General features: G+C 35.2%; 1 protein-coding gene across 2 annotated transcripts in view; it reads left to right on the forward strand.

The window, feature by feature from the left end:
* Positions 1 to 25,303, forward strand: part of TMTC3 (transmembrane O-mannosyltransferase targeting cadherins 3) — a 56,378-nt gene that overhangs the window by 11,768 nt on the left and 19,307 nt on the right. For both annotated transcript variants that reach the window (XM_023221362.1, XM_023221454.1), the window contains exons 4-10: positions 322 to 421; positions 6,202 to 6,317; positions 6,765 to 6,937; positions 10,331 to 10,583; positions 17,122 to 17,270; positions 19,130 to 19,250; positions 21,073 to 21,184. In XM_023221362.1, coding sequence (XP_023077130.1) covers positions 322 to 421; positions 6,202 to 6,317; positions 6,765 to 6,937; positions 10,331 to 10,583; positions 17,122 to 17,270; positions 19,130 to 19,250; positions 21,073 to 21,184 — 1,024 coding nt within the window. The remainder of the gene's footprint in view (positions 1 to 321; positions 422 to 6,201; positions 6,318 to 6,764; positions 6,938 to 10,330; positions 10,584 to 17,121; positions 17,271 to 19,129; positions 19,251 to 21,072; positions 21,185 to 25,303) is intronic.

The following is a 25,303-nucleotide window of genomic DNA, read 5'->3' on the forward strand; positions in this document are numbered from 1 at the left end:
ACTTAAGTTCTAGATATTCTACCATATTTAAATGGTTACTATTGAAGAAAGCTGGATAAAGAGTACACAGGATCTCTCTGTACTAGTTTTGAAACTTCCTATTAGTCTTATTATTTCAAAATAAGTTACAAAAATTATAAACTGTTAAGAGTCACTAATAAATTTCTATTCATGTAAGATTCACAAATTCACCACCTGAGGGCACCAAAAGAATGTTTAAGAAACAAATGTGCACTTGAAAAGTTATGGAAATTAAAGTAATATAGTAATTTTTCAAGATAATCTTTATTAATATGGACCCCCTTCGTTTTTCTTTTCTAGGTAACGGGAGTTGTTGGAAGAGCAGAACTTTTGTCGTCTATCTTTTTTCTCGCAGCTTTTTTGTCATATACCAGATCAAAAGGACCAGACAATTCCATAGGTATGTGTCTAACATTTGCTTTTTTTTAATAGTGCTAAAACTTGATTAAGGAATTTTTATTTACTCCTAGTGCTTCTTATAATACATTATATACCACATTTGGGATTTATCTTTATATATTGTTTTACTTTAGCGTATGTGAAAATATGAAATATGTAACATTGCTAGTATTTAGGAAGTTTGTGTATAATTTATATTTTTATCATGAGTTAATAGATTTTATATGATCTAATTTTAAAAACCAAATAACCTTAGAGTAGAGGAGTTTTAGAGTTAGTCCTGGTTCCATCTTCTGTTATCTATAAATGATATAGATACCAGTATTTCAATTGTCTTTGGAAAAATAACACCTAGTAGACTGTGATATTGTTTAGGCAAGGTTAAAAGCCTCCTAGAATATAATTTTTATTGTGTGTTGATCGTAACTATTTACTGAGCTCCTACCTTGTGACCTACCCTGGAAAGTGCTTCATATACATTAGCTCATTACTCTTAATGATGCCTGGCATTATCAGAAAACAAGTTCCAGGCAATAAAAATTATTTTTTTAGAATGTGGGCACAGTGGGCACAAACCTTTAAGTTCTTGGGGAGGGGGCGGATTTTCTCACTGTAGTTCCAAGGTACTCATGACAAGAAGCCTCATGTGTGGAAACTGAGGTTCAAGAAACACATGATTTAGCCAAACAACTTAAAGTGTTCTGGATTTGTAATATAAGTAAGTTTACCTTTGCTGCTCTGCATAATGCCTTCTTAAAACAATTTGAGTGGCCGCATAGCATAGTAGTTAAAAGCATGAACTAAAGAGTCTGGTTTCAAATTTTAGCTCCACTGTTTATTTACTAGCTCCATTCACTGTAATACATCAGGCAAATTAACCTCTCTGTGCTTACATTTCTTTATCTGTTAAATGTGGATAATAATAGTTCCCTACCTGTGCAGTCCATCATGTATTAAGAGGTACTTTAGTAACTAATACGGAATTGCAAACCAATATCCTCTTTAAGTACCATCCTCACCAAAACCTGAATGGTAAAGTTAGAAAATACTGTGGCCTACTGGATTATAATTAGGTTCTCGATTACCTGTCTTATCATATCTTCTGCCGTTCTTGCCCTCGCTGTCTTCACTCTAGCTAGATAGACCTTGTTGCTGTTCTCAAACAAGCAGAGCACCCACCTTTATACCTGCATTTCCCATTATTGAATTTTCTTCCCTTAGATCTTTATGTAGTAGTCTCATTTATATACTACTCTTTATTATCAGGCCTCAGCTTAAGTATTCTGTCTTAGAAAAGCCTTCCTTGTTCTAACTGAAATAGCTTTTCACCATATTATATCTTCTGTTCCAAATACTTCCACTTGGTGCTTTTTAATGATTTCTTATTCTTCACAATTCTAATATCTTGCCTTATTTCCTTAAGAATTACTTATTTGGGCTGGGTGCAGTGGTTCACACCTGTAATCTCAGCACTTTAGGAGGCTGAGGCGAGTGGATCACATTGTCAGGAGTTTGAGACCAGCCCGACCAATATGGTAAAATCCTGTCTCTACTAACAATGCAAAAATTAGCCGGGCATAGTGGTGGGTGCCTGTAGTCCCAGCTACTTGGAAGAATGAGGCAGGAGAATCACTTGAACCTGGGAGGCAGAGGTAGCAGTGAGCCAAGAACATGCCACTGCACTCCAGCCTAGGCGACAGAGGGAGACTCCGTCTCAAAAAGAGATGGCACCACTGCACTCCAGCCTGGGCGACAGAGGGAGAATCCATCTCAGAAAAAAGAATTATTTGAAATTCTTGGTTTGTCTCTTTAAGTAATTCTGATTCAGTAGTATATGTTATTATGTTTGTTCTGTCTGTTTTATGATTGTTGTATCCTTTAGATATTTAGTTATTTTGGCTTGTGAGCTCAAACCACATGTTATTCTAAAGTTATAAGCCACTGTGGCTGTTAAAGGGAAAGGCCAGGGCCACTCTTTGTTCAACCTGTGAGTCTGAAGGGATGAAAGGAATTATAAACCAGGATGCGAAGTTCCAGGTTCTGCAGAACTACTGTGGATCACTGTTTTTCCTACCAGTACTACTAGGCATGCTTTCGGTTTTCTTTAAGAGAATCAGCATTAAGGGGTCAGTGCACCATCCCTCTGCATTTAAATGGTAGCTCTGTGGAAGTTACTGCCTAGGAGTGATTGGTTGGTTTGTACCTTTTAAAAAATATCTACCTCTTACCCCATCAAGACTTCTGAAGTGCTCTGCTTTTACCTCTGGAACACCCACTAGCCATTGTAGCTGTGGATTTCTGCAGTAATGGAGCAGATAGTGATCTACCCAAAGCAGCCAGGAGAGGATAGAACAAAAGTTAAAAAAAAAAAAATTCTTACTCTTGTCTTCTACCTTAAATGTAATTCCTCATAACACTCACAGAACCATGCATGCTTAAAGTAACCTTGAAATGCCAAGGAGGTTTTTTGTTTGTTTGTTTTTGTTTTTACAAAAAAAAAAAAAAAAAAAAAAAAACATGTGTCTTAGAAACTATTTTTCCCTCTTACTTACCTTTTTCTAGAGTTGATTTTTGAGGAAGGGACCACAGATCAATCTAGTTCACCATTTGACCAAAACAAAAACAGGGTAATGTTGTTTTCTATACCTTTAACTTGTACTTCTGAAAATACTAATTTCTAACCTGAAAATACGTAGTTTACATTTTTCTTTTGTTTATTGCTTTCTCACAGTAGAGTGTGACCTTCATTAGGGTAGGTAACTTTTTCTCCATTTTTTGATCTTCATTTCCTAGAATGATTCCTAGTTTACAGTAGGTGATTAGTATGAGTATATTAAAGAAATAAGCAAGTGAATGAATGTAATATATTTTAAATTCTAATTGAAAAAATACTGAAATCTACCTTGGACCTCTCTTTATCCTCTTAACCACTCTGATACTTTGTACTCTTAGTAATTTTTCCTTTGAAGCCACAGTTTCCACATCATCTTTGTGTTCCCTATTGTATCTAGTATACACTGGCCTGTGCAAAGGTTTTCAAGTTGTAATTATTTATATTCATTTTTACTTGTGTATTATTCATGTCCCATACCTCTTTTGTAAATATGGTCATCCAATTTCAGGGCCTTCATACTTGATTTTTTATTACTTTAGGTTTCTGCTAAAATATCCACTTAAATGTCATCAATGTCACTACTCATCTTTCCCAGTGGTGCTATTTTTATTTCCCTTCATTCTCTTTTTTTCTTTTTAACACTTACACTTTGTCACCATTTGACAGAGTATATCATACTTGTCTCGCTTCCCTATACCCTTGAAATGTAGTAGATACTTAAAATAACTGTTTGAATAAGTGATGGATGAAGATGTGTTTCTTTTACATATATAGAGTTAGTTTAGAAACCTGTATTTTGAAATGGGAATGGATTTAAGTGTCCTTAACTTATTTACCAGGTGTACTTGTTTTGGACAAAATCACATGTAGTAACTTTTAACCACGGTGATCTGATTATAAAATCAAAGTATTTATATAGTCATATACTCACTAGAGGCTGAATAACTGAAGTGATTGGTTTCAGTAAGGCATTTGCATTTATTACTCTTAGTTGGTGAGATTGAATTCAAGGTTATAAAAGGTGACTGATTGCTTTTTCTTCCTTGGAGTAGAAATACAGATTACTGAGCAGCTCTGAATTTAAAAATCAGAAGAACCAATGAAGTCTTGGTCTCCTTATTCTTTGTTACTTTTTTAAAAATACCTCTACAATTCTTTCCTCATCTTAAAAATGGGTATGATTACATCCGTGTTCTTACTCCATAGAGTGATTTTAAGATTCAGTGAAATCATATATGCCAAACTGGCTATTTAAACTGTTTAAAATATCTGCTTTCAATGCTGTTATTTTCTACGAGTTTTTATGTAGACATATGCATCCATTCATACTATTCTCTATATCCTTCATTCGCCTAGCTTACTCTCACCCCTCTTTCCTTATTTATGCATCCACCTTTCCCAGTTTTTCCATGTCCTGTATATCCTTCAAGGGCCAACATTAGGTCCAGCCTGTTTTGTCAATAACCATCTTCTGATTTCTTCCTGTATGAATTTCTTGTTGAATTTAGCATTGTAATATAATTATAATCTAGTATATTAGTATTGGTGGTCTTGGCCTATTAAGATTATAAGATTTTTTTTAAAAGAAAGAATATTATTATACTTAGTATCTGCAACAGTTTCGTGGGTTTGGTTTTTTCGTTTATTTCTTGTCTTTGGTTATTTTTTCTTTCAGTAATTTTAGTTTGTAGAGTACTTTGAAAACAATTTCAAAAATAGGTGAATTTCTATATTAAGCCCAATGACAAAAGAAAATGTATTCAATTATGAATTCATTTATACTTAGGTTTAAGTCAATTATTTGAATTTTTGCTTTAGTTAATATTCTTAAAACTGAGGTCACGGCCGGGCATAGTGGCTCACGCCTATAATCCCAGCAACTTTGGGAGGCTGAGGTGGGCAGATCACCTGAGGTTGACAGTTCGAGACCAGCCTGACCAACATGGAGAAACCCCATCTCTACTAAAAAATACAAAATTAGTCAGGCATGGTGGCACATGCCTGTAATCCCAGCTACTGAGGAGTGTGAGACAGGGGAATCACTCAAACCTGGGAGGTGGAGGTTGTGGTGAGCTGAAACCATGCCATTGCACTCTAGCCTGGGCAACAAGAGCGAAACTCCATCTCAAAAAAAAAAAAAAACAAAGCAAACTGAGATCACACAGTCGTACTACCAGATGTTTTTTAAACTAGAAAAGACTAAGAGTTTACAGTTTTTCATAAGAAACCTGAAGCCGGAAAAGTTGCCCAAACTCACAAGATCACAGTGAACTTTCACAGTTCATTACTCTTTAGTCAAATTACTGCTTTATGGTAGACAATTACTTAAAGTCGACGAAGTACATTTTTCATTTAAATATAACTTATAGAGTCTATTGCAAATTTTTTGAAGAATAGTGTTTAAGTGCCTATTGTTTACCACTTTCATTTTAGTTTTTATAAGAATGGGCTAGACACGGTGGCTCGTGCCTGGAATCCCAGCATGGTGGGAGGATGGCTTGAGGTCAAGAGTTTGAGACCAGCCTGAGCAGCGTAGCAAACAATATTAATTCTGTCTCTACAGAAAAAAAAAAAAAAAAGGTAGCCAGATGTGGTGGCACATGCCTGTAGTCCTGTTTGGGAGGCAGAGGCAGATGGATTGCCTGAAGTTCAGAATTCAAGGCTGTAGTGAGCTATGTTCACACCACTGTACTTACTCCGGCCTGAGTGACAGAGCAAGACCCTGTCTTAAAAAAAAAAAAAAAAGTATGGTACCCTACTTTTCCCAATAGTTTTAAATTTTAAGTTTTTAATAATTTATCAGTTTAATAAAGTATAAAGATACCTGTCATAATTTCAGGAATTTGTCATTTCAGATTGATACCTCATTAATTATCAAACCTGTAAATTTCTCTTTTCCATATTCACCACCCTACCTTTGTTTTAAAAGTTAGTATTTGATTAAATAATTTTTCTCTCCATAAAAAATTTCAGTTCAAATTATACATGTTGATATTTTGCTTTGAATGTATAAAGCAAAAATTATAAAATTTAAGTGTATTTTAAAGTATGTCCTACTAATTAATGGGAAATAGCACTCATATGGATATGGAATCACAAGTAAAGTTTGAAATATCTTTTTTGTGTGTTTTAAAATTGTGTTCTGAATTTCTGTTCTCAAATTGCAGTGTGGACTCCAATTGCATTGACAGTGTTTTTAGTGGCTGTTGCAACATTATGTAAAGAACAAGGAATAACAGTTGTAGGAATTTGCTGTGTGTATGAAGTGTTTATTGCCCAGGGGGTAAGCCAAACTATAAATATATAAATGTACTTATTGATATCTTTTATCCTAATTGAATCAGGTTTTATTTACTTTTATTTTCTAAATGTATCATTATGTAAATTAGTGTTTACCATTAATAATACCAGAAATCATGTCTTATCCTCATACCTACTGAAAATTACTTAACATTTTATGATACTTTAAGTGTTTTAAGAACTGTGTTTTAAATTTCAATAATGGAATCATAAGGCAGCTTGGAAAAGTATGCAATAATACTGTACAGTATAATTCATTGTTGGGTAAGACTGTTGAGCTCAGTTTTATTCATTACTAGCTTCACACATTCTTCCACATTAATTTCATAATTATACTTGTATCTAATCTTGCAATTAGAAAGTACTACAGTATTGAAAACATTGAGATATGTTGTTATTTGTTGCTTAAAACATTTATTTTCTTTTTCAGTATACTTTGCCATTATTATGTACTACTGCTGGACAGTTTCTCCGTGGAAAGGGTAGCATTCCATTTTCTATGCTACAGACATTAGTAAAACTCATTGTGTTGATGTTCAGTACGTTATTACTTGTTGTAATTAGAGTCCAGGTTATTCAATCCCAACTTCCAGTATTCACCAGGTATGAAATTCTGGTTCTTTGTTTTCTGCATTCTTTTTTTTAACTTTGGATTTTAATGTTCATAAATATTCCAGAAAGTATTTTATTTACTTTGTTTTTTAACAGTTTTATTAAGCTATAATTAACATATTTTTTAAACTGCATATATTTAAAATTTACAGATTGGTAAGTTTTGACATATGTATACACCCTTAAAGCCCCCACAATAAAGATAATGAATGACCCATCCCAAACTGGTTAAGTGTTAAGGTAAGGTTAGTGTTAAGTTAGTCTCCTCTATCCTTAGTGATTTTTGTCTACTCATTCTGTCAGTTACTGAGAGACCCATATTGAAATCTCTGACTATACTTGTATATTTCGCTGTTTCTCCTTGCACTTCTATCCGTTTTTGTTTTACATGTTTTTGAAGCTCTGCTATTAGGTGCGTAAACAACTAGGATTGTTAAGGCATCTTGAGGAACTGATCCCTTTGTCATTATTAAATGAGCTTCATCCCTAGTAATAGTCTTTACTCAGAAATTCACTTTTTCTTATCCCAGCTATCTTTTGTTAGTGTTATGTGGTGTACCTTTTCCATCTTTTTACTTTTTACCTGTCTATGATTTATGTATAAAGATTTCTTGTAGCGTGCATACAATTTGGTCTTTTGTTGTTTGGTCAGATAATCTGACTTTTAGATGGGATATATCATGATTTACATTTAATATGATTATTGATATAGTTTGATGGAAATCTGTCATCTTGCTAAAATTGTTTTATCTTTGTCCCATCTATTCTTTGTTCCCTTTTTTTTCTCTTTCCACCTTCGTTTGGATCTTTTTTTAATATTTCATTTTATCTCCTTGTTGGTTTATTAGCTATAAATCTTGGTTGTTTTAGTGTTGCTTTAGGGATTTTAGAACATCCTCTGCTTATCACAATTTACCTTCAAGGAATATTCTAATTTTGAATATATATATAAAATGAAAAATATCAGTATATATAGTATAAATATCATATATAATATACATTTTATATATGTAAGAACTTAGCTTTTGTGCAGTTTGCATATGTTTTCCTTGAACATACATTGCTTTAAACAATTGTCTTAGAGGAATTTAAATAATAAAAAAGTATTTTACATTAACTATGGAGTCACCATTTCCAGTGTTCTTTATTCCTTTGTTAGGTAAGATTTTTATCTGGTCCTATTTTTCCTTTTGCCTGAAGGAATTTTTTTAGCACTTCTTGATTAAAAATATCTGGTTTTTCAAAGATATTTTCTCTGGGTGAAGAATTCTACACTGACTTTTTCATTCAGTATTCTGAAAATGTAAATGTACTGTCTTCTGGCTTATGTTGTTTTCAGTGAGAAAACCTCTATCATCCTTACCACTTAATGCTAATGTATGTTATGTGTATTTTTTTCTATGCCTTTTTTAATATTTCCTCTTTATGATTGTTTCTTATATATTTATGTTTCTTGTGCTTAGTCAAACTGAGCTTCTTGAAATCTGTAGGTTTTAATGTTGTATAAATTTTGGAAAATGTTTAGTCTTCAAATATTTTTGCCATCTTTTCTTTTTCCTCTTTTTCTTGTATGCCACTTAAGTATATTTAAGTTTCTTGAAGTTGTTGCAGTGATGCTCTGTTTTTTTCCCCTCAATCTTTTACCATTTTAGTTTGGATAGTTTCTTTTGCTATATCAAGTTCACTAGTCTTTTTTCTGCAATATCTAATCTACCCTTCATTTCATCTAATTATTTCTTACCTGTGAATCTGTTTTCATCTTCAGAAGGAAGTCTGATTTGAGTCTTCTTTTGTATCTTCTATATCTCTACATGTTCTATTGCTTTAATGTCCTTGCCTACTAATGTCATTCCTTAGTCAGTTTTTATCAAGTAAATTTTCTCTTCATTATAGGTTGTATTTCTCTGCTTCTTTGCATTCCTGGTAATTGTTGAACAGATACCATTTGTGAATTTTACCTTAATGTATTCTATAACTTTTGAGTTTTATTCTGGAATGCATTTAAGTTACTTGGAAAATGTTTTGTCTTTCACTCTTACTTTTCTTCTTCTATTTTTTTGAGATGGAGTTTCGCTCTTGTTGCCCAGGGCTGGAGTACAATGGCGCGATCTCAGCTCACCGCAACCTCCACCTCCCAGGCTCAAGCGATTCTCCTGCCTCAGCCTACTGAGTAGCTGAGATTACAGGCATGCGCCACCACGCCGGCTTTTTGTATTTTTAGTAGAGACAGGGTTTCTCCATATTGGTCAGGCTGGTCTGGAACTCCCGACTTCAGGTGATCCGCCCACCTTGACCTCCCAAAGTGCTGGGATTATAGGCGTGAGCCACCACACCCAGCCCAGTCTTGCTTTTAAGCTTTGTTTTGTGGAACCACATCAGCATTTAGGATAAGACTAATTTCACTTCACTACTGATGCAAGATCTTTTTGACTATTCGATGTGAACTGTAAATTATGATTTATTATTTTTATCTGAAAAAAATATGTAAGTTGTGAGATTCCATATGAAAATTTTGAAATGATATTGTTTCTTCAAATAGTATTTATTTTTATCAGATATTTGGTATGTTTTTAGAAAATTAAGTCAAATAAGTGATAGTAGTTGATTTTTCATTGGCTTACTCATTTTAAAATGAGAAAATGAGTCTTTTAAGTACTATATATTATAGCCAACAAAATTTAGAACACAGACTAAACTAATGAAATGTATATATGTCATGGCCTGGGAATAGATAAACTATGGTATAAGTTTATATTAGTATTTACTAAGAGAAAAAGTAGAACACAAATTGTTATATAGGCCTACACAGTTACTACTTTGTACTAGAAGTTTGGTTTTTAGCTTCCTAGGAGTCAAAGAGGGAAGAAAGCTTCTAGGTGATATGGTTTTCTCTCTCCGTGATAGGAGAAAAATATACTAATTTTTTCCAGGAAGCATAATTTTTAATTAACATTTAGCTCTAAAAGAAATGTCTCATGTAGGAAAGCATTGGTGAGTGTTTTCAAAAGTGATTCATACAACACATACAATAAATCTTATACAACTTTTTGTTACTACTTTTAATCAAAAGGTTTAATGGAACACTTTTGCAGTATTGTAATATTATAGGATGCATGTCTGAATTATTCTAATAATAAACAGAAATGGATGACCTGCTTGCCTTTCAAATAGTCCTTCATAAATATCACTTCTCTGAAGTAGGTATTTCATAAAGTTTTGATAGTTTGAACTCTAGCAAGAGTCTGAGTTACACATAACATTTATCTGTGTCTTCTGTTTAAAAAGATGATATATAAAATGTTTATTGTTTAGTGTTTTATTTATGTAAATAATTCTGTATTTTAAAAGTTTTATTGGTAATCATTTTTTAAATCCTTTATACAGGTTTGATAACCCAGCTGCTGTAAGCCCAACTCCTACAAGGCAATTGACTTTTAACTACCTCCTTCCTGTGAATGCTTGGCTTTTATTAAATCCTTCGGAGCTCTGCTGTGATTGGACCATGGGAACAATACCACTTATAGAGTCGTTACTAGATATTCGAAATCTGGCCACATTTACTTTCTTTTGTTTTCTGGGGACTTTGGGAGTATTCAGTCTAAGATACTCTGGTGATTCCTCCAAGACTGTTTTAATGGTAAGAAACTTTTCTTAACTTTTCAAATGATGTTACATTCAGTTGAATAAGTAAGAAACTACGTTTAATTCAGCAAAAGCATCTTTTTAGAAGCATTCCTTCCTTTGTTCAACAGCATCCCAATTTATAAAGGTATTTCAGTTATCCCAAAATTCGCAGTTAATTTGCAGGCATAATTTGACATATGTTCAGCACATAAAATATTTCTTACCTTTATCCAACTAAATTATATGCTTTTTGAAGAAATTGATTATACTGTATTTTATTTGTTTTCTTGGCACAGAGAACAACGTCATGTAAGATACACAACTAGCAGTACAGAGCTTTTGAGTTCTCATAAACAAGGTGGTTTTTATTACTCCTTTAGATAGCTTTTACTGTGTTCAGAGAACTCTGATTATTTGAAAAGTTTGTGTGTGTGTGTATGTGTGGTTATTTTTCTGTACTGTTTTTTTGTTTTTGTTTTTTTTTTAAATTTTATTACCCTGCCTCATTTCATACTCGTAAGGGTTCTGTTTTCTCTTGCTTTTAATTATTAAAGACAGGCCCGGGCGTTGGCTTATGCCTATGATCCCAGCATTTTGAGAGGCCAAGGCAAGTCGATCATTTGAGGCCAGAAGTTCAAGACCAGCCTGGTCAACCTGGTGAAACTCTCGTCTCTACTAAAAATACAAAAATTTGCTGGACGTGGTGGTGGGTGCCTGTAATCCCAGCCACTCAGGAGGCTGAGGCACAAGAATCACTTGAACCAGGGAGGTGGAATTTGCAGTGAGCCGAGATTGCTCCACTGCACTCTAGTCTGTGTGACAGAGCAATACTCTGTCTCAAAAAAATAAAAATAAAAATTTATTGAAGACAATAGTATATTTTCTCAGGCATTTATTATATGTCAGAAAGTATGTTTAATGAATTGCAGATACATAATTTTTTGCTGTGGCCGCTAGATTGATTTATTCATTCAATTAAAAACAGACTTTACCCTTTGTACAGTGCAGCGTTTTAGGCACTGAGGTTTTGATAGTAAATACACAATTCACGTTTCCAGAGAACTTACATTCTAGAGAAATTTGAATGTCTGAGATAGAGTAGATTGAAAGATTGTGTTTTCTATTATCCTTGAACATGTTTGCATTACTGTTGAAACATCCCGTTGGACATTTTGAACAGTACTTTTTGTCTGGAGTTCATAGAATATACTTAAGCTACACATAGAAATTTTATTCATTAACATAGAGGTGGTAATTGAAACCAGGATGTAGATAAGGTGGACTGTAGATGAGGTTATAGAGCAGCCTTTCTCAACTGGGGTTTTGTCAGTTCTGTCCAAGATGGTAGCTGTTAACATTCTAGATTCACAGAAGTTCACTCATACTCATAATGGAAGCCTTAGAGTATTTGGTGTTAATTCTCCCCAGGAAACAGTTGAGTGGGCTAAATACAGTGAAAAGAGAAGACATCTACAACTAGGTCTTGAGAAACTCCTATATTTAGATGTTGAAGAGAAGGATTCTAAATACGAGACATATCAAATGAAGAGAAAGGTAGGAAAGTGTATTAAGAAAGACCAAACGGTTAACACTAACAGATACTCTTGAAGGAGAAAGTGAGATCTAGAATCTGTTGGATTGGACCTCTTTTAGTCTGTAGTTACTTAAAGGAAATTTGTTTCTGTGCAGTGAGTGATTTGATAAGAAAGTGAAGAGAGCTGGTATAGATAACCTGTAGGAATAAGTTAACTTTGACTGTTTCAAAGGATGGGATAAACTTGATTTATTTCCTACCTAAGTAAGGGAAGACTATGCTGGTCAGGCAGTGGTTTCAAGTATAACAGACTGCTAATCTTATGTTGGGCTTGGGGGAAGCATTGAGATCTGGCATTAGTAGACCTTCAGAGGTAGGAGGGAGTGATGTCAGGGAGATATTGTTGATTGGTTGGCATATAGAAGCATTTTTATTGGAGTACTCAGCTACTCAGCTGACTTTTAGAAGAATGCGGATATCCCTGATGGGTTGGCTTGCAGGAACATATTTATTAAGTTGAAATGTTGATTGGTTAAGTGGTGGACTTAAGTCGATTAGTTAAGCAGGCTACTTGATACTATGGCAACAAAATCTTTCCTAAGATCATGGGAACTTGTACTTGAGGTATGTAATGAATAGGGAAGGTAGCTTAAAAGATGTATTGTTAAAGATGTTTAAGGCTGGAGAGACGAGAGTATGTTTAAATATAAATAGGAAGAATACAGTTGATTAGAAAGTGGTTAATAAATTAGAGAACGGATAATTGTTAGTGAAGTTTATGAGGAGCAGGAGATACCGAGCACAGGTTTGGCCTGAGATAGAAGAGACACCCCTTATGTTACAAGAAGAAAGAAAATGAATGTAGATGTTAGTAGGTTTAGCAGCAGGAAATTGAAGAAATTCTTGTTTTATGGCTTTAGCTTTCCCTGTAAATTAGGAAATGTAGTTGCCTGCTAAAAGTGACATGAGTCAACAGTTTGAGAAAAGTAATGAAGATTCAAAGCAGTCAAGAAGAGTGGAACTTTTGGTCGGGCGCGGTGGCTCAAGCCTGTAATCCCAGCACTTTGGGAGGCCAAGACGGGCGGATCACGAGGTCAGGAGATTGAGACCATCCTGGCTAACACGGTGAAACCCCGTCTCTACTAAAAAATACAAAAAACTAGCCAGGCGAGGTGGCGGGTGCCTATAGTCCCAGCTACTCGGGAGGCTGAGGCAGGAGCATGGCGTAAACCCGGGAGGTGGAGCTTCCAGTGAGCTGAGATCCGGCCACTGCACTCCAGCCTGGGTGACAGAGGGAGACTCGGTCTCAAAAAAAAAAAAAAAAAAAAAAGGCCGGGCACAGTGACTCAAGCCCGTAATCCCAGCACTTTGGGAGGCCGAGACGGGCGGATCACGAGGTCACAAGATCAAGACTATCCTGGCTAACAGGGTGAAACCCCGTCTCTACTAAAAAATACAAAAAACGTGGCGGGCACCTGTAGTCCCACCTACTCGGGAGGCTGAGGCAGGAGAATGGCGTGAACCCGGGAGGCAGAGCTTGCAGTGAGCTGAGACCCGGCCACTGCACTCCAGCCTGGAAAAAAAAAAAAAAGAGTGGAACTTTCCAGAGAAACCTAGAAATCCTAAACAGTCTTAAGGATAAATTTGAACTTGATGCTCATGCTTTTATGATAGTATTAATCTGTTCAGCTTAGGGACTTTCTCTAGCAGCGCATTGCCACTCTGATAAATACAGACAAAAGAAATAAATGGTAGAATACATCCAAAGCTGGAGTTTTGCTAAAAGAAAGTTTAAAAAAAGGAGAGGCAGGGGAATTAAGGTTTCAGCAAATAAAATAATGGTGCATGTAAGGTAAACTGAATTTAAAATGCATATAAAAATGGAACAGCTGTGACCTTAAGCATAACTTTACTTTCGGTATAGTCCTAATAAATGTGCTATTTTTTTATGGTGATATTTTCTGAAGACTCTGGAAGGGGTAAGTAGAACAAAGGAGTACCTACCAAGGACCAGATACCATCTTATGCACTTATTAGATAAGATGTCATATATTTGTCAACAGCAAAATGTAAGTCGTTATTAATCCCCATTTTGTTTGTAAAGAACTAACTGGGTTCAGTGGCTCATGCCTGTAATCCCAGTGCCTTGGGAGACAGAAATGGGAAAATCAATGGAGGCCAGGAGTTTGAGACAAGCCTGGGCAAGACAGTGAGATCCCATCTCTACAATTTTTTTTTTAAATTAGCAGGGCATGGTAGTGCATACCTGTAGTCCCAGGTGCTTGGGAAGCTGAGGCAGGAGGATTGCTTGAGCCCAAGAGTTCAGGGATGCAGTAGACTATGATCATGCCACTATACTGTATCCTGGATGACAGACAAGACCCTGTCAAAAAAAAAAAAAGAAGAAGAAGAAAAGAAAGCAAGACTCTTGAGGCGACTGAGTGGTTTGCCTTATGTAGGAAATGAGAAGTAAAGCAGATTTGTCTTGAACTCTTTGCTCTTTCTACTAATATCCTAACATTTAAGGACAGTTTATATTACTGGAAGAAGGAAATTAAAAGATAGTGATAGTTAACTAGGTTGACATACATTATTAGAGAGCATATTAGGACTTGTGAAAAAGTTAATCATTAGAGAACCTATAGATTTTTCCTGAGAGATTTTTTTTTTTTTTTTAAATATCTTATGCATCAGTCTACAATACACTTTTGGGTGAATTTAACACTTAATTCCTTCAAATGAAATTGCCTTAGGGCGGCCATGAATTAATAAGTAATTTTTTTTTCAATGAACTACATACATATTCAGGAACTTTATCTGTTTCACATTTTTTGTCAAGCATCTCTGGGAAATGGAAAGTGAATTCTGTGTACTCTTAGTTGTTCTTACCTTTTTGATTTAAAAAAACTGAAGTGTCAGACCTACAAATTGGTATGATGGTGACCAGTTTGATGGTAGTGATTTTCCTCAGATTCAGTGTTGCCTTACTACAAATCATTAATGTGTGAACATTTGTGGAGAGAGTGTTTTTTTCAATGTATATACCTCTGTATTTCACAAATTAAGTCAAATAGAAAAAAAAGACATTCTTTCACCTTAGCCCATTAGAAGAGTCTCAAACTTGTGAAGCTAAAGGTTTAACTTGTTTATTCAATTAGGTACTATAAAACAAATCACGGTAACAAAATATGGAAGCAGATGTCCATAGAAACAGATTTCCTAAAAGTGACCAAACTTATTTCCTTCACAAGCTATTTATGTGCTAGTGTTTTGTGGGTGTATAATGTGGAAACCACATGTCATCCCATTTTCAGAATGGTAAGAAATCTAAACATTTTTATGATGTTTCATTTCATTGTTCAGTGTTATATCAGTAATTTTAGAAATTCTTATAGAATGAAAGACTGTTGATTTAAAGGGGGGCAGTTTTATTTTTATGCATACACCAAGCTTCTAGTTAAATATATTTAACCTTTCAGGATGTTGTGTGAAGTAATGCTAAGGTACAGTAGTCTGCTGTCTTGTGTGAACAACACCTGATTTCGTTCCCTCAGTTTCCAATATCATGCGGTTCCTTAAAGTAGTAAAGTTGTAAAAATTGACATGTTTAGCTTTTTTTTAATCAGCCTCTGTGGTTTTGATTTGTTGAAAAACCTATTAGCATATTTCATTATCATCTTATTTTTACCACATGCACATAGTTAGATGTGTAAAATGTTTATTTGTTTAGTTTATATTCCTCCTAACTGAAGTTTTATGCCTTTTACCAACCTTTCCCCATCCTTCTCCCTCCAACCCTGGTGACCACCATTTACTCTACTTCTGTGAGTTCAACTTTTACAAATTCTACATACAAGTGAGATCATGTGTTATTTGTATTTCTGTGGCTGGCTGATTTCTATTAACATGGTGTCCTCCGGTTTTATCCATGTCAAAATGACAGGATTTCCTCTATTTTAAGGCTAAATAGTATTCCAAAGTGTATATATACCACATTTTTTTCATCCAGTAATCTGTTGATGGATACTTAGGTTGTTCCCATATCTTGGCTATTGTAAATTGAATAATGCTGCAGTGAACAGGGGAGGTCAGATCTCTCTTCGACATACTGATTTAATTTCCTTTGGATCTATACCCAGTAATGAGGATGCTGGATCACGTGGTAGTTCTATTTTTAATTTTTTGAGGAGTCTCCATACTGTTTGCCTAATGGCAATGCTAATTTACATCCTACCAACACTGTGCAAGTGTTTCCTTTACGTTCTTGCCAACATTTGTTATCTTTTGCCTTTTTGATAATAGCCATTCTTACAGGTGTGAGATGATATATCATTGTGGTTTTAATTTTCACTTCCCTAATGATAGTGATGTTGAACATTTATATACTTGTTGGCCATTGGCATGTTGTCTTCTGAGGAATATCTATTTAGCTCCTTTGCCCATTTTTTAAATTGGGTTGTTTTCTTACGATTGAGTTGTTTGAGTGTGTTATTTTAGATACAATTTCAAAAAGTACTTCCACTTTTTATTTAACTGGATGAACCTTTATCATTTAATTTTTGCTTAAAGATGTGAATATTTACATTAATTAAAGTTTTTATATTTTACTACACAAGCATATTCTTTACAGAAAACCAGTGAGATATAGCTAATTATGCTTCTCAAATTTAAAATGCTGTAATGGTTTAGATTTTAATTTCAAGGAGTAATCACTTCCAAGCACACCTAGAAATCTTGTTTTCGAAGAAAGTTCATAGATATCCTGTAATTATAACTTCTAGAATTCAAGATTTCCATTTCACCTTGCTTACATACATCCTGATGTTTGTTAATGCCTAAGTTGCCTTCTTTATGTTTAAATTAATATTCTTCACAGTATTATTAAAAATAATTTACCAGTACACTATTCAAATTAAATGATAAAATATTTGAATTCGAGTATCAGATGCCCATATATTTCTTAATTTATTATAAATTATTATAAATTATTAAATCTTTTTTTTTTTTTTTTTTGTAGGCGCTTTGTTTAATGGCATTACCATTTATTCCTGCATCGAACCTTTTTTTTCCAGTTGGATTTGTTGTTGCCGAGCGAGTATTATATGTTCCCAGCATGGGATTCTGTATTTTGGTAGCTCATGGATGGCAGAAAATATCAACAAAAAGGTGAATTTAAATGTCAGTTCATGTAATGCTTACTATGGAATTAAGTGTGACACATTTTAAAATTTAAGTATTTAGTTCAGTTTTCTAAGTCATGCTTTTGTATCTTTTGGTTTTTCATCTCCTTAATCTCCACATTTATCTTGTAAGACAAGTTAGGAAAGCTCCACAGCACCTACTTATTCTGTGTTCTTCCCCGTATTTATGCAATTTGATTTTACAGCCTGAGACAGAACAAACTTTGAGTCAGACCCAAATGAAAACAAGGATGTTACTGAGAATAAAGTCACAAATGACCATTGCCACTTCCATATTCAGTGAACTAAGATAATAGTCATCCTACTTAAGTGAGTCGTATTGAGTTAATATATGTAAAATTCATATGGTAAGCAATCTGTAATTTCTTGCTATCATCACTATCTTCATTATAATCTTTGTATCCTAGTTGCCTCAGACTAACAGTTAAGGAACAGCATAGTCACACTATATATGCTTAGGAATTATCATTGTTATAGTTATTATCTCATTGTATACTTAAGCTGTGGCACTAAAATTATCAAATCAAGCAAATTGTTAAAGGTCAAGTAATACTGATGTAATAATATTAACTTTGAATTTTCAACTTGAAAAAGAAATAGTCACTTCTCTCACTTTCCCATTTTCTAGTCACCCCTCACCCCACAGAATTCTGACTTCTCTCCACTTCACCCTTAAACATACAACAAAGTACCTCCTAGTAGCTAAACTAAGTCAGCTCTTTTAATTTAAAATTCATTTCCCTAGTGTCTGTAAAAAGTGTTTCTCTTGATTAATTCTTCTGGCTGTACCGCTTTGAATATTTACATTTTTCAAAGTCTTATAGCCACTTTTTTCACACTGCATGTGTTCCACAGATAATCTCATCCATGTCTGCAATTTTTTATTGCCATCTACCAAACCTTTTCTCTTAGCTTCTACCCATATATCCATTTATAATCACTACCCATTTTTGAATGCCTGCCATGTACCAAGGACCATGATAAACACTTTAGATTTGTTTTCTCATTTAATCTTGACACTTCTTAAGTCTATTTTGCAGATGTGAACATTGAAGCCATATTACCCAAGATCACACAGCTAGTAAATAACAGTCTTGTTTCAGATTTACATCTGACTGCTTCTAATGACCATGTTCTTTCTTATCCATACTCATGTGTCCTAGTTAAGTGGATCTATCAAAATGAAAGAAATTAAACCATGTTATAGGAACAAAAACACAGACTCAGAGACTATTAATACTAAACAAGATCATAAAGATTATAGGTGAGGAATTGAGCCTTCAAATAATTAACCTAAAGTTGTATAAGTAATTTGCCTCTGTTTAATGAAGAGTCACTTTTACTATGGCTTTTAATAGACAGTTCTGGCTTTACAGTAGAGAAATAAAGAATATCACGATAGTCTTGGTATAAATTGTAAGCAAAACATTTTCAAATGTGACCAGTGCTAAGGTTGACCAAACCTTTCTAAACTCAGTTAAGAATACTCAGTTGTAGGAAATGGCACAAAGGACTGTAAATGTGAAAAGTCACATTTAAAACTTGGTTTTATCCATTTATAATCATTTAATTTAAACAGAACTTTTGAAATATAGCCAATATTAGCATATATAATGCAGTTGACTGGAAGGTCATATTCACAATATTTAATTTTTTTGGTGTTGTGTCCTCTAAAGTTGGGTGATCATTAGAATGAATTAGAATAAATTCACATCTGATATTTTAGGAGCATTTAAGATACTTCTTACCTCTGTTCTAAAATGTAAAATGCTTTTGGTGATGAAGACAATTTTTTTTTTGTTTTGCTTTTTTTCTCTTAAACAGTGTGTTTAAAAAGCTATCCTGGATTTGTCTGTCTGTGGTGATAATCACTCATTCCTTGAAAACATTCCACAGAAATTGGGATTGGGAGTCTGAATATACTTTGTTTATGTCAGCCTTGAAGGTAAAGTGTTGTTCAGAATGACAGGAAAGTATGTCATCAGTGATTTCTTGGAACAATTTCTAAGCTGTTTTAACTTTGTTTTTAATTAGACATTTAACAGTCAAGATTAGGTACTTCACTAAAAGATTAATGAAAATAATTTGTTGTTTAATATATGCCATAACCAAATGCTCTGAATAATACTTAGCTATATGCCCAAAGCATATATGATAATTCCCTAAATGCTATACAGTTATTGGAAGCTCAAATGACACGATGTTTAAATCAGAATACTATATTTCATTAGTTCTAAAGGTGCTCATTTTTTTCCTTTTTTATATCTCTGAAATCAAATAAGTCTTAGAGTGAAAAGCATCTTTAATTAGTGGTCTTTTTTCTTTCTTTCTTTCTTTTTTTTTTTTTTTTTTTTTGAGACGGAGTCTCGCTCTATCGCCGGGGCTGGAGTGCAGTGGCCGGATCTCAGCTCACTGCAAGATCCGCCTCCCGGGTTCCCGCCATTCTCCTGCCTCAGCCTCCTGAGTAGCTGGGACTACAGGCGCCCACCACCTCGCCCGGCTAGTTTTTTGTATTTTTTAGAAGAGACGGGGTTTCACCCTATTAGTCCGGATGGTCTCGATCTCCTGACCTCGTGATCCGCCCGTCTCGGCCTCCCAAAGTGCTGGGATTACAGGCTTGAGCCACCGCGCCCAACCCTCCTTTTTTCTTTCTTAATGGTACTTAAAATAATGGTGAGTTTTATAATTGATGGCATCAATTCAATAAAATAAAATGCACAGCAAAAAAAAAAAAAAAAGGTACCCAACGATGTGGAAAATAACCAGTGGTTACAATACTATCAGAAAGATAAGCATTGTCAGAAAGGAAGGACATAAGATTGTCCTGTAGAATGTACCTTATAAATTGGAAAAAGGTCTTTTAAAAAACAAAAATTTGTTTTCTTTAAAGGTTATCAGCAAAGATGTTTTCAAGCTCTCCCTTACCAGTACCCCTCTTCAGATACCTGAATTTTTACTTCCTTTGGACTATTTCTTAACTCTTCGTTGTTTAGCTTTATTGGATTGCCGCCTCATTCCAGTAATCTGTGTGACTTCTTGATTCCACATCTACTTAAGATCAGATGACTCTCTTCTTATACAACTCAGTAGCTCTACTCTCTCTCCCAGCTCAGAAGTCTGCCAACAAGTGAGACCTCATTACTATGCTTATTAAACCATACTCCTAGGATACCAGTGGAGCCCCATAATTTTCCAGAATTTTGCTTATACTCACTCACTCCCAGAACAGTGGTTGGAACCTGTAGCCACAACCGCTGCAATTAGTTCCTTGGCTAGGTGTCATCTATCTGCAAGAACACCATGGCAATCTGTGAACTTTGAAAACACAGATTGACTCAGAGCTTTAATCTCAGGGTTTCTGTTACCATAATGGACTACATAAATAACTTTAAATATGTCAAGTCTAAAAATAAGTCATCAGTGCAACATTTAAACATATTCTCATGTTCCAGTGCTTTTGCTCCTAAAAATACAAATAGTAGAGCAGAAGTTTTGAAACATCACTGTGGTTTCATCAAATAACATTTTCAGTAAAATGTTAATATATAACATGAATGAAATAAGACCGTTATGGTTTTAGTATGCTGGTGTCCAGGGGCAGGGAGAGTAAATTTGGTGAAGCAGTCTTTATTTGACTCCTGTGTCATCCCCAGAGACATTTCCATAGAACATTATTTTCTTAATAGTATACCAAAGAAATATTTGTATGAACTGGAGTCATATTTTTTTTTAATTGTAACTTATTTCTATCTGTGCTTGTATTTAAGGTAAATAAAAATAATGCCAAACTATGGAATAATGTGGGTCATGCTCTGGAAAATGAAAAGAACTTTGAGAGAGCTTTGAAATACTTCCTACAGGCTACCCATGTTCAGCCAGGTAAGCATTATTAACTAATAAATTCATGAATTTTATTTTTAAAGTTTTGATTATCCTTGGGGGAAATAAGATAGAGTGTATTTACTAGCTTTATTCTAAGTGACTTGAATACTAGAGTTCAGTGCTTGCTCATTTTGAATTGGATTACATGTACTAGCCACTTAATATCAGACTGATACCTGTATTCAGTATCTGTATTCCCTGATAGTTCTCACCTGTATTCCCAGCACTTCAGGAGGCTGACACAGGAGGGTCAGTTGAGCCCAGGAGTTCATGACCAGCCTGGGCAACAAAGCAAGATCCTGTCTCTACAAAATAAAAATTAAAAAATTAGCCAGGCATGGTAGTGTGGGCATGCAATCTCGGCTACTTGGGAGGCTCAGGTAGGAGGATTCCTTGAGCCCAGGAGTTCAAGGCTGCAGTGAGCTATGATCACATGATTATACCACTGCACTCCAGCCTGGGTGACAGAGTGAGACTCTGTCTCAAAACAAACAAAAACATTTATGGTTTTTTTCTTAACATAGAGTTGTTGGGTGGCATGGATATGGATAAGCAATTTTGGTGGAATGATGGGTACAAAAGCCTGATGGTAGTGAGCTTAAGAGAGTGGTTAAAGAATAATTGGATACAGTTCATATAGAAAACTCTTTTGAAGGGTGTTGATAAGAAATGGTGGCAGTGCTGGATATGGGGTCAAGAAAGGATGGTAAGATAAGAGGGTTTTGCCTTTGTTTTTTAAGCCAGTTTGGGCCAGAAACAGTGCCTCAAGTCTGTAATCCAGCACTTTGGGAGGCCAAGGTGGGCAGATCACTTGAGGTCAGGAGTTTGAGACCAGCTTGGGCAACATAGTAAAACCCCATCTCTACTAAAAATACACAAATTAGCCAGGCACTGTGGCAACTGCCTGTAATCCCAGCTACTTGGGTGACTGAGGCATAAGAATTGCTGGAGCCTGGGAGGCAGAGGTTGCAGCGAGCCAAGGTCGCACCACTGCAGTCCAGTCTGGGTGACAGTAACACTCTGTCTCCAAAAAAAAAAAAAAAAAAAAAAAAGTTAGTATGGTTACGTGTTTTTCTCTTGCAACTTTTTAGCTATAATAGTGATGACATACACATGGAAAATTATGTTAAATCGGATTAAAGTTTTGTCAGTTGTGTATTACTAATCAAGAAAGGGTTTAAGGAGTGAATAAATGATGAGCCACCAAATCTAAGCTGGTTAAGAAGGGATGCGAGAGAGGATGAGGGATGGAGGAAAGGTAACAATCAGTGGATCTGAGGAATTGTTGATACCTGAGTAGGATATAGCTAGAGCAGCAGTATTTTTCGATAGGAGTACCGTTGGCATTTTTAGTGTAGAACTATATTACAGGAGGTGTACCAGACGTGGCCCCATCCACCAAATGCCATCATTATTTTCCATTCAGAGTGATGACCAAAAAGAAACCTCCACGCATTACTAAATATCCTTGAAGGGGTGCAGCATGTCGGACACTATTGTTTTCTTCTAGTAAGTACAACTATGACCATTGCACTAATTGGCTAAGGTAGAAAGGAGGTGAAAATCATTTGGAAAAAAAGGTCATCAAGACCACAGTATTCAAAGATTATATCTATATGGATTATGAAATCACTAAATCATTAAGAATTTTGACAAATGTAATGTTAGAGAAAGCAACAGGGAGCCAGAGTCTGTGATCCAGGAACTGGTGACTACAACACTGATAGGAATAGTAGATAATAGAGTTAAATTACAATCAGAGATGAGTATGGTAAAAGGAGAGAGAATTGTCCAAAAATGGCAACATGGATCAAGGAAGGAAGGTATCTATTTTTCCTCCAGGCCCAGTGTCACAAAGGATAGAAAAGAACACAGTCACCACTTGAAAGGGCTAAAGGTAACCATGTCTCCAAAACAAAGCTAAGTTTCATTTAGAGAAAGGTGAAGAAAAAGTTGTGAAAATATAACTGATGATCTAGCCTTTCAGTTTTATCTCCGTTAGACCTTCATGTAGTTTAGTTTTTCTTGGAATATGGGATTAATGTCCTGTACTTCCTTACTTCTTTGCCTTTATTTTCTTCCTTGAGATTAGAATTTCTCCCTTCTCCCTTTCCTCCCATTTTCCAGTGACTTCTAAAACTCTTCCTATCTTTCCAGCTATAAGCAAATAGCTTTCATCTGTAAAACCCCTTAACTTCCTCTGTATCTTTCCTATATTTGTAATTTTCTATTTAGTGCTATATTTTATTTTAAATACAAATTTATTTAAAATACTTGTTTAAACTGTGGAGCTTCCTTGGGGTAGCAGGAATATCTGATTCATTTTTGTACGCCTGCATCATTAAGTAGGGTCCTATACGCAGTCAGCAGTCACTAAATATTTTAATTCATTACTTTCTTAAGTCTTGAGATGTGCAATGCATGGATTAATTAGATTCTAGGAGTTTTTAGAGAAGCAGCCATCTTTGATTATCAGGCACACAAGGGCTTTGAGACTGAGATGCTACTTAGGCCTCTCAGACTCTTCTTGCTTGTTTCTAAAATGGGATCTATTTTAGAAATCTGTCTCACAGCATTGTTGTAAATACTAAGTTAAGTGTGTGGGGAGTGTGTACACATTCAGTTTTGTCTAGTGACTAGTGTGCCTATCACAGGATGTTGCAGATATAGACACTCAGTTTTTAAATGATTTTCCCGCTCATTGTCAATTGTCACTAATTGCTGTTTTTGAGATATTTGTTTAACCTTTCTTCTTCAGTTTGACTTCGCTATCACACTTTCAGAATTGCTGTTTCTATTAATAATAAGCCATGGGATAGGAAAACAGGTAAACCAGTTTATTATGATGTGTTATGAATAAAGCATTTAAACTTAGAAACATTGAATGTGGCATCTAGAGGTTTCTTGGCTTATTCCATGTTTTTTTAAGCTGTATTCTTCCTAGATGGGTTTGACAGATGAAATGATGTGTTATTTTACTGTATGTTTAGAATTAGATAGTTTAGGTGGGGCAAGACAGTAACCAGGATAAGGTTAAAAGGGACAACTAGTGTGATGTTTAGTTAAAAGTTTTGACTCTGGCATCACACCTTTTCTCAAATTTAGTTCAGTCACTCTAAGTTTTCTGTCTATAAATTTGAAGTAATAATATCTCCATTCTTTTGTATGGATTATGTTAAATACTGGTTATATAAGACTTGGGCCAGTTTCTAGGCAATAATGTATATTCAGTAAATATGAGCTGGTAAATATTGATGGCATTATTTTCACTGGAGCCAGGAAAGGAGGTTGCCAAGTGTGTCCTATAGACACAGGCTGAGTGACAGATGAGAGAGGTATGCTGACACAGGTATTTTGCCTGACAGTGCAGCTAGGAGACTTCACAGCTCAGCACCACCAATGAGAGAGTGCAGCAGCCATCGAGAGAATGCACCCCCCATAAGCCAACCCTAGTCACATTTATTTAATACAGATTTAATGATAAAGGCTTGGAGCAAACACAATTTGTATGTAATAAACATTGTCAACCCCCCGAGTAGAGAGCAGTCCTGTGCCCGAGTGATCAAAGATTGGTTTCTGGAGACAGGAGTAAACAAATTTATCTAGATAAGTTCCTTTACATTCCCTTGTTATCTATCTACCCTTTACTCTCAGGCTCTGGATAAGAGAATCTGGCTGCCTTCAGCCATAATTCCCTTCTGAAGCTTTTGCAAAACCTCCCGACCTTCCAAAAAGGTTTGCATCTTTCCCAACTTTTCTCACCACCCTGACCGAATTCCTACATCTCCCCCTTTTCTGTTTTTTGCATCAAGTTTTGTTGATTGAAGAGTACAGATGTGTGCAGCAACAGGTTTGTCAGGCGCAGCAGTTATAACTCATATTCCAGCTTGGCATCCTAGAATTAGTAAATAAGACAAGCATGACTATAATTAGTAATATTATTTTCCAATTAAGGAGTGACATGTAGTGTTACTTGGCAGCTCAGTCCAATGTGTGTCGTTACTAAGGAACCCCACCGGGGGTATGTTAATCCCTCCTAGCCAAGCAGTTACATTATTAGAGGCCGGGAACGGGGTGTCTGCCCGGGTAACAGGGTGAAAGAAAGGCGGATTTAGA

The sequence above is a fragment of the Piliocolobus tephrosceles genome, chromosome 10, assembly GCF_002776525.5.
Source record: "Piliocolobus tephrosceles isolate RC106 chromosome 10, ASM277652v3, whole genome shotgun sequence".
In the NCBI taxonomy this organism is placed as follows: Eukaryota; Metazoa; Chordata; class Mammalia; order Primates; family Cercopithecidae; genus Piliocolobus; species Piliocolobus tephrosceles.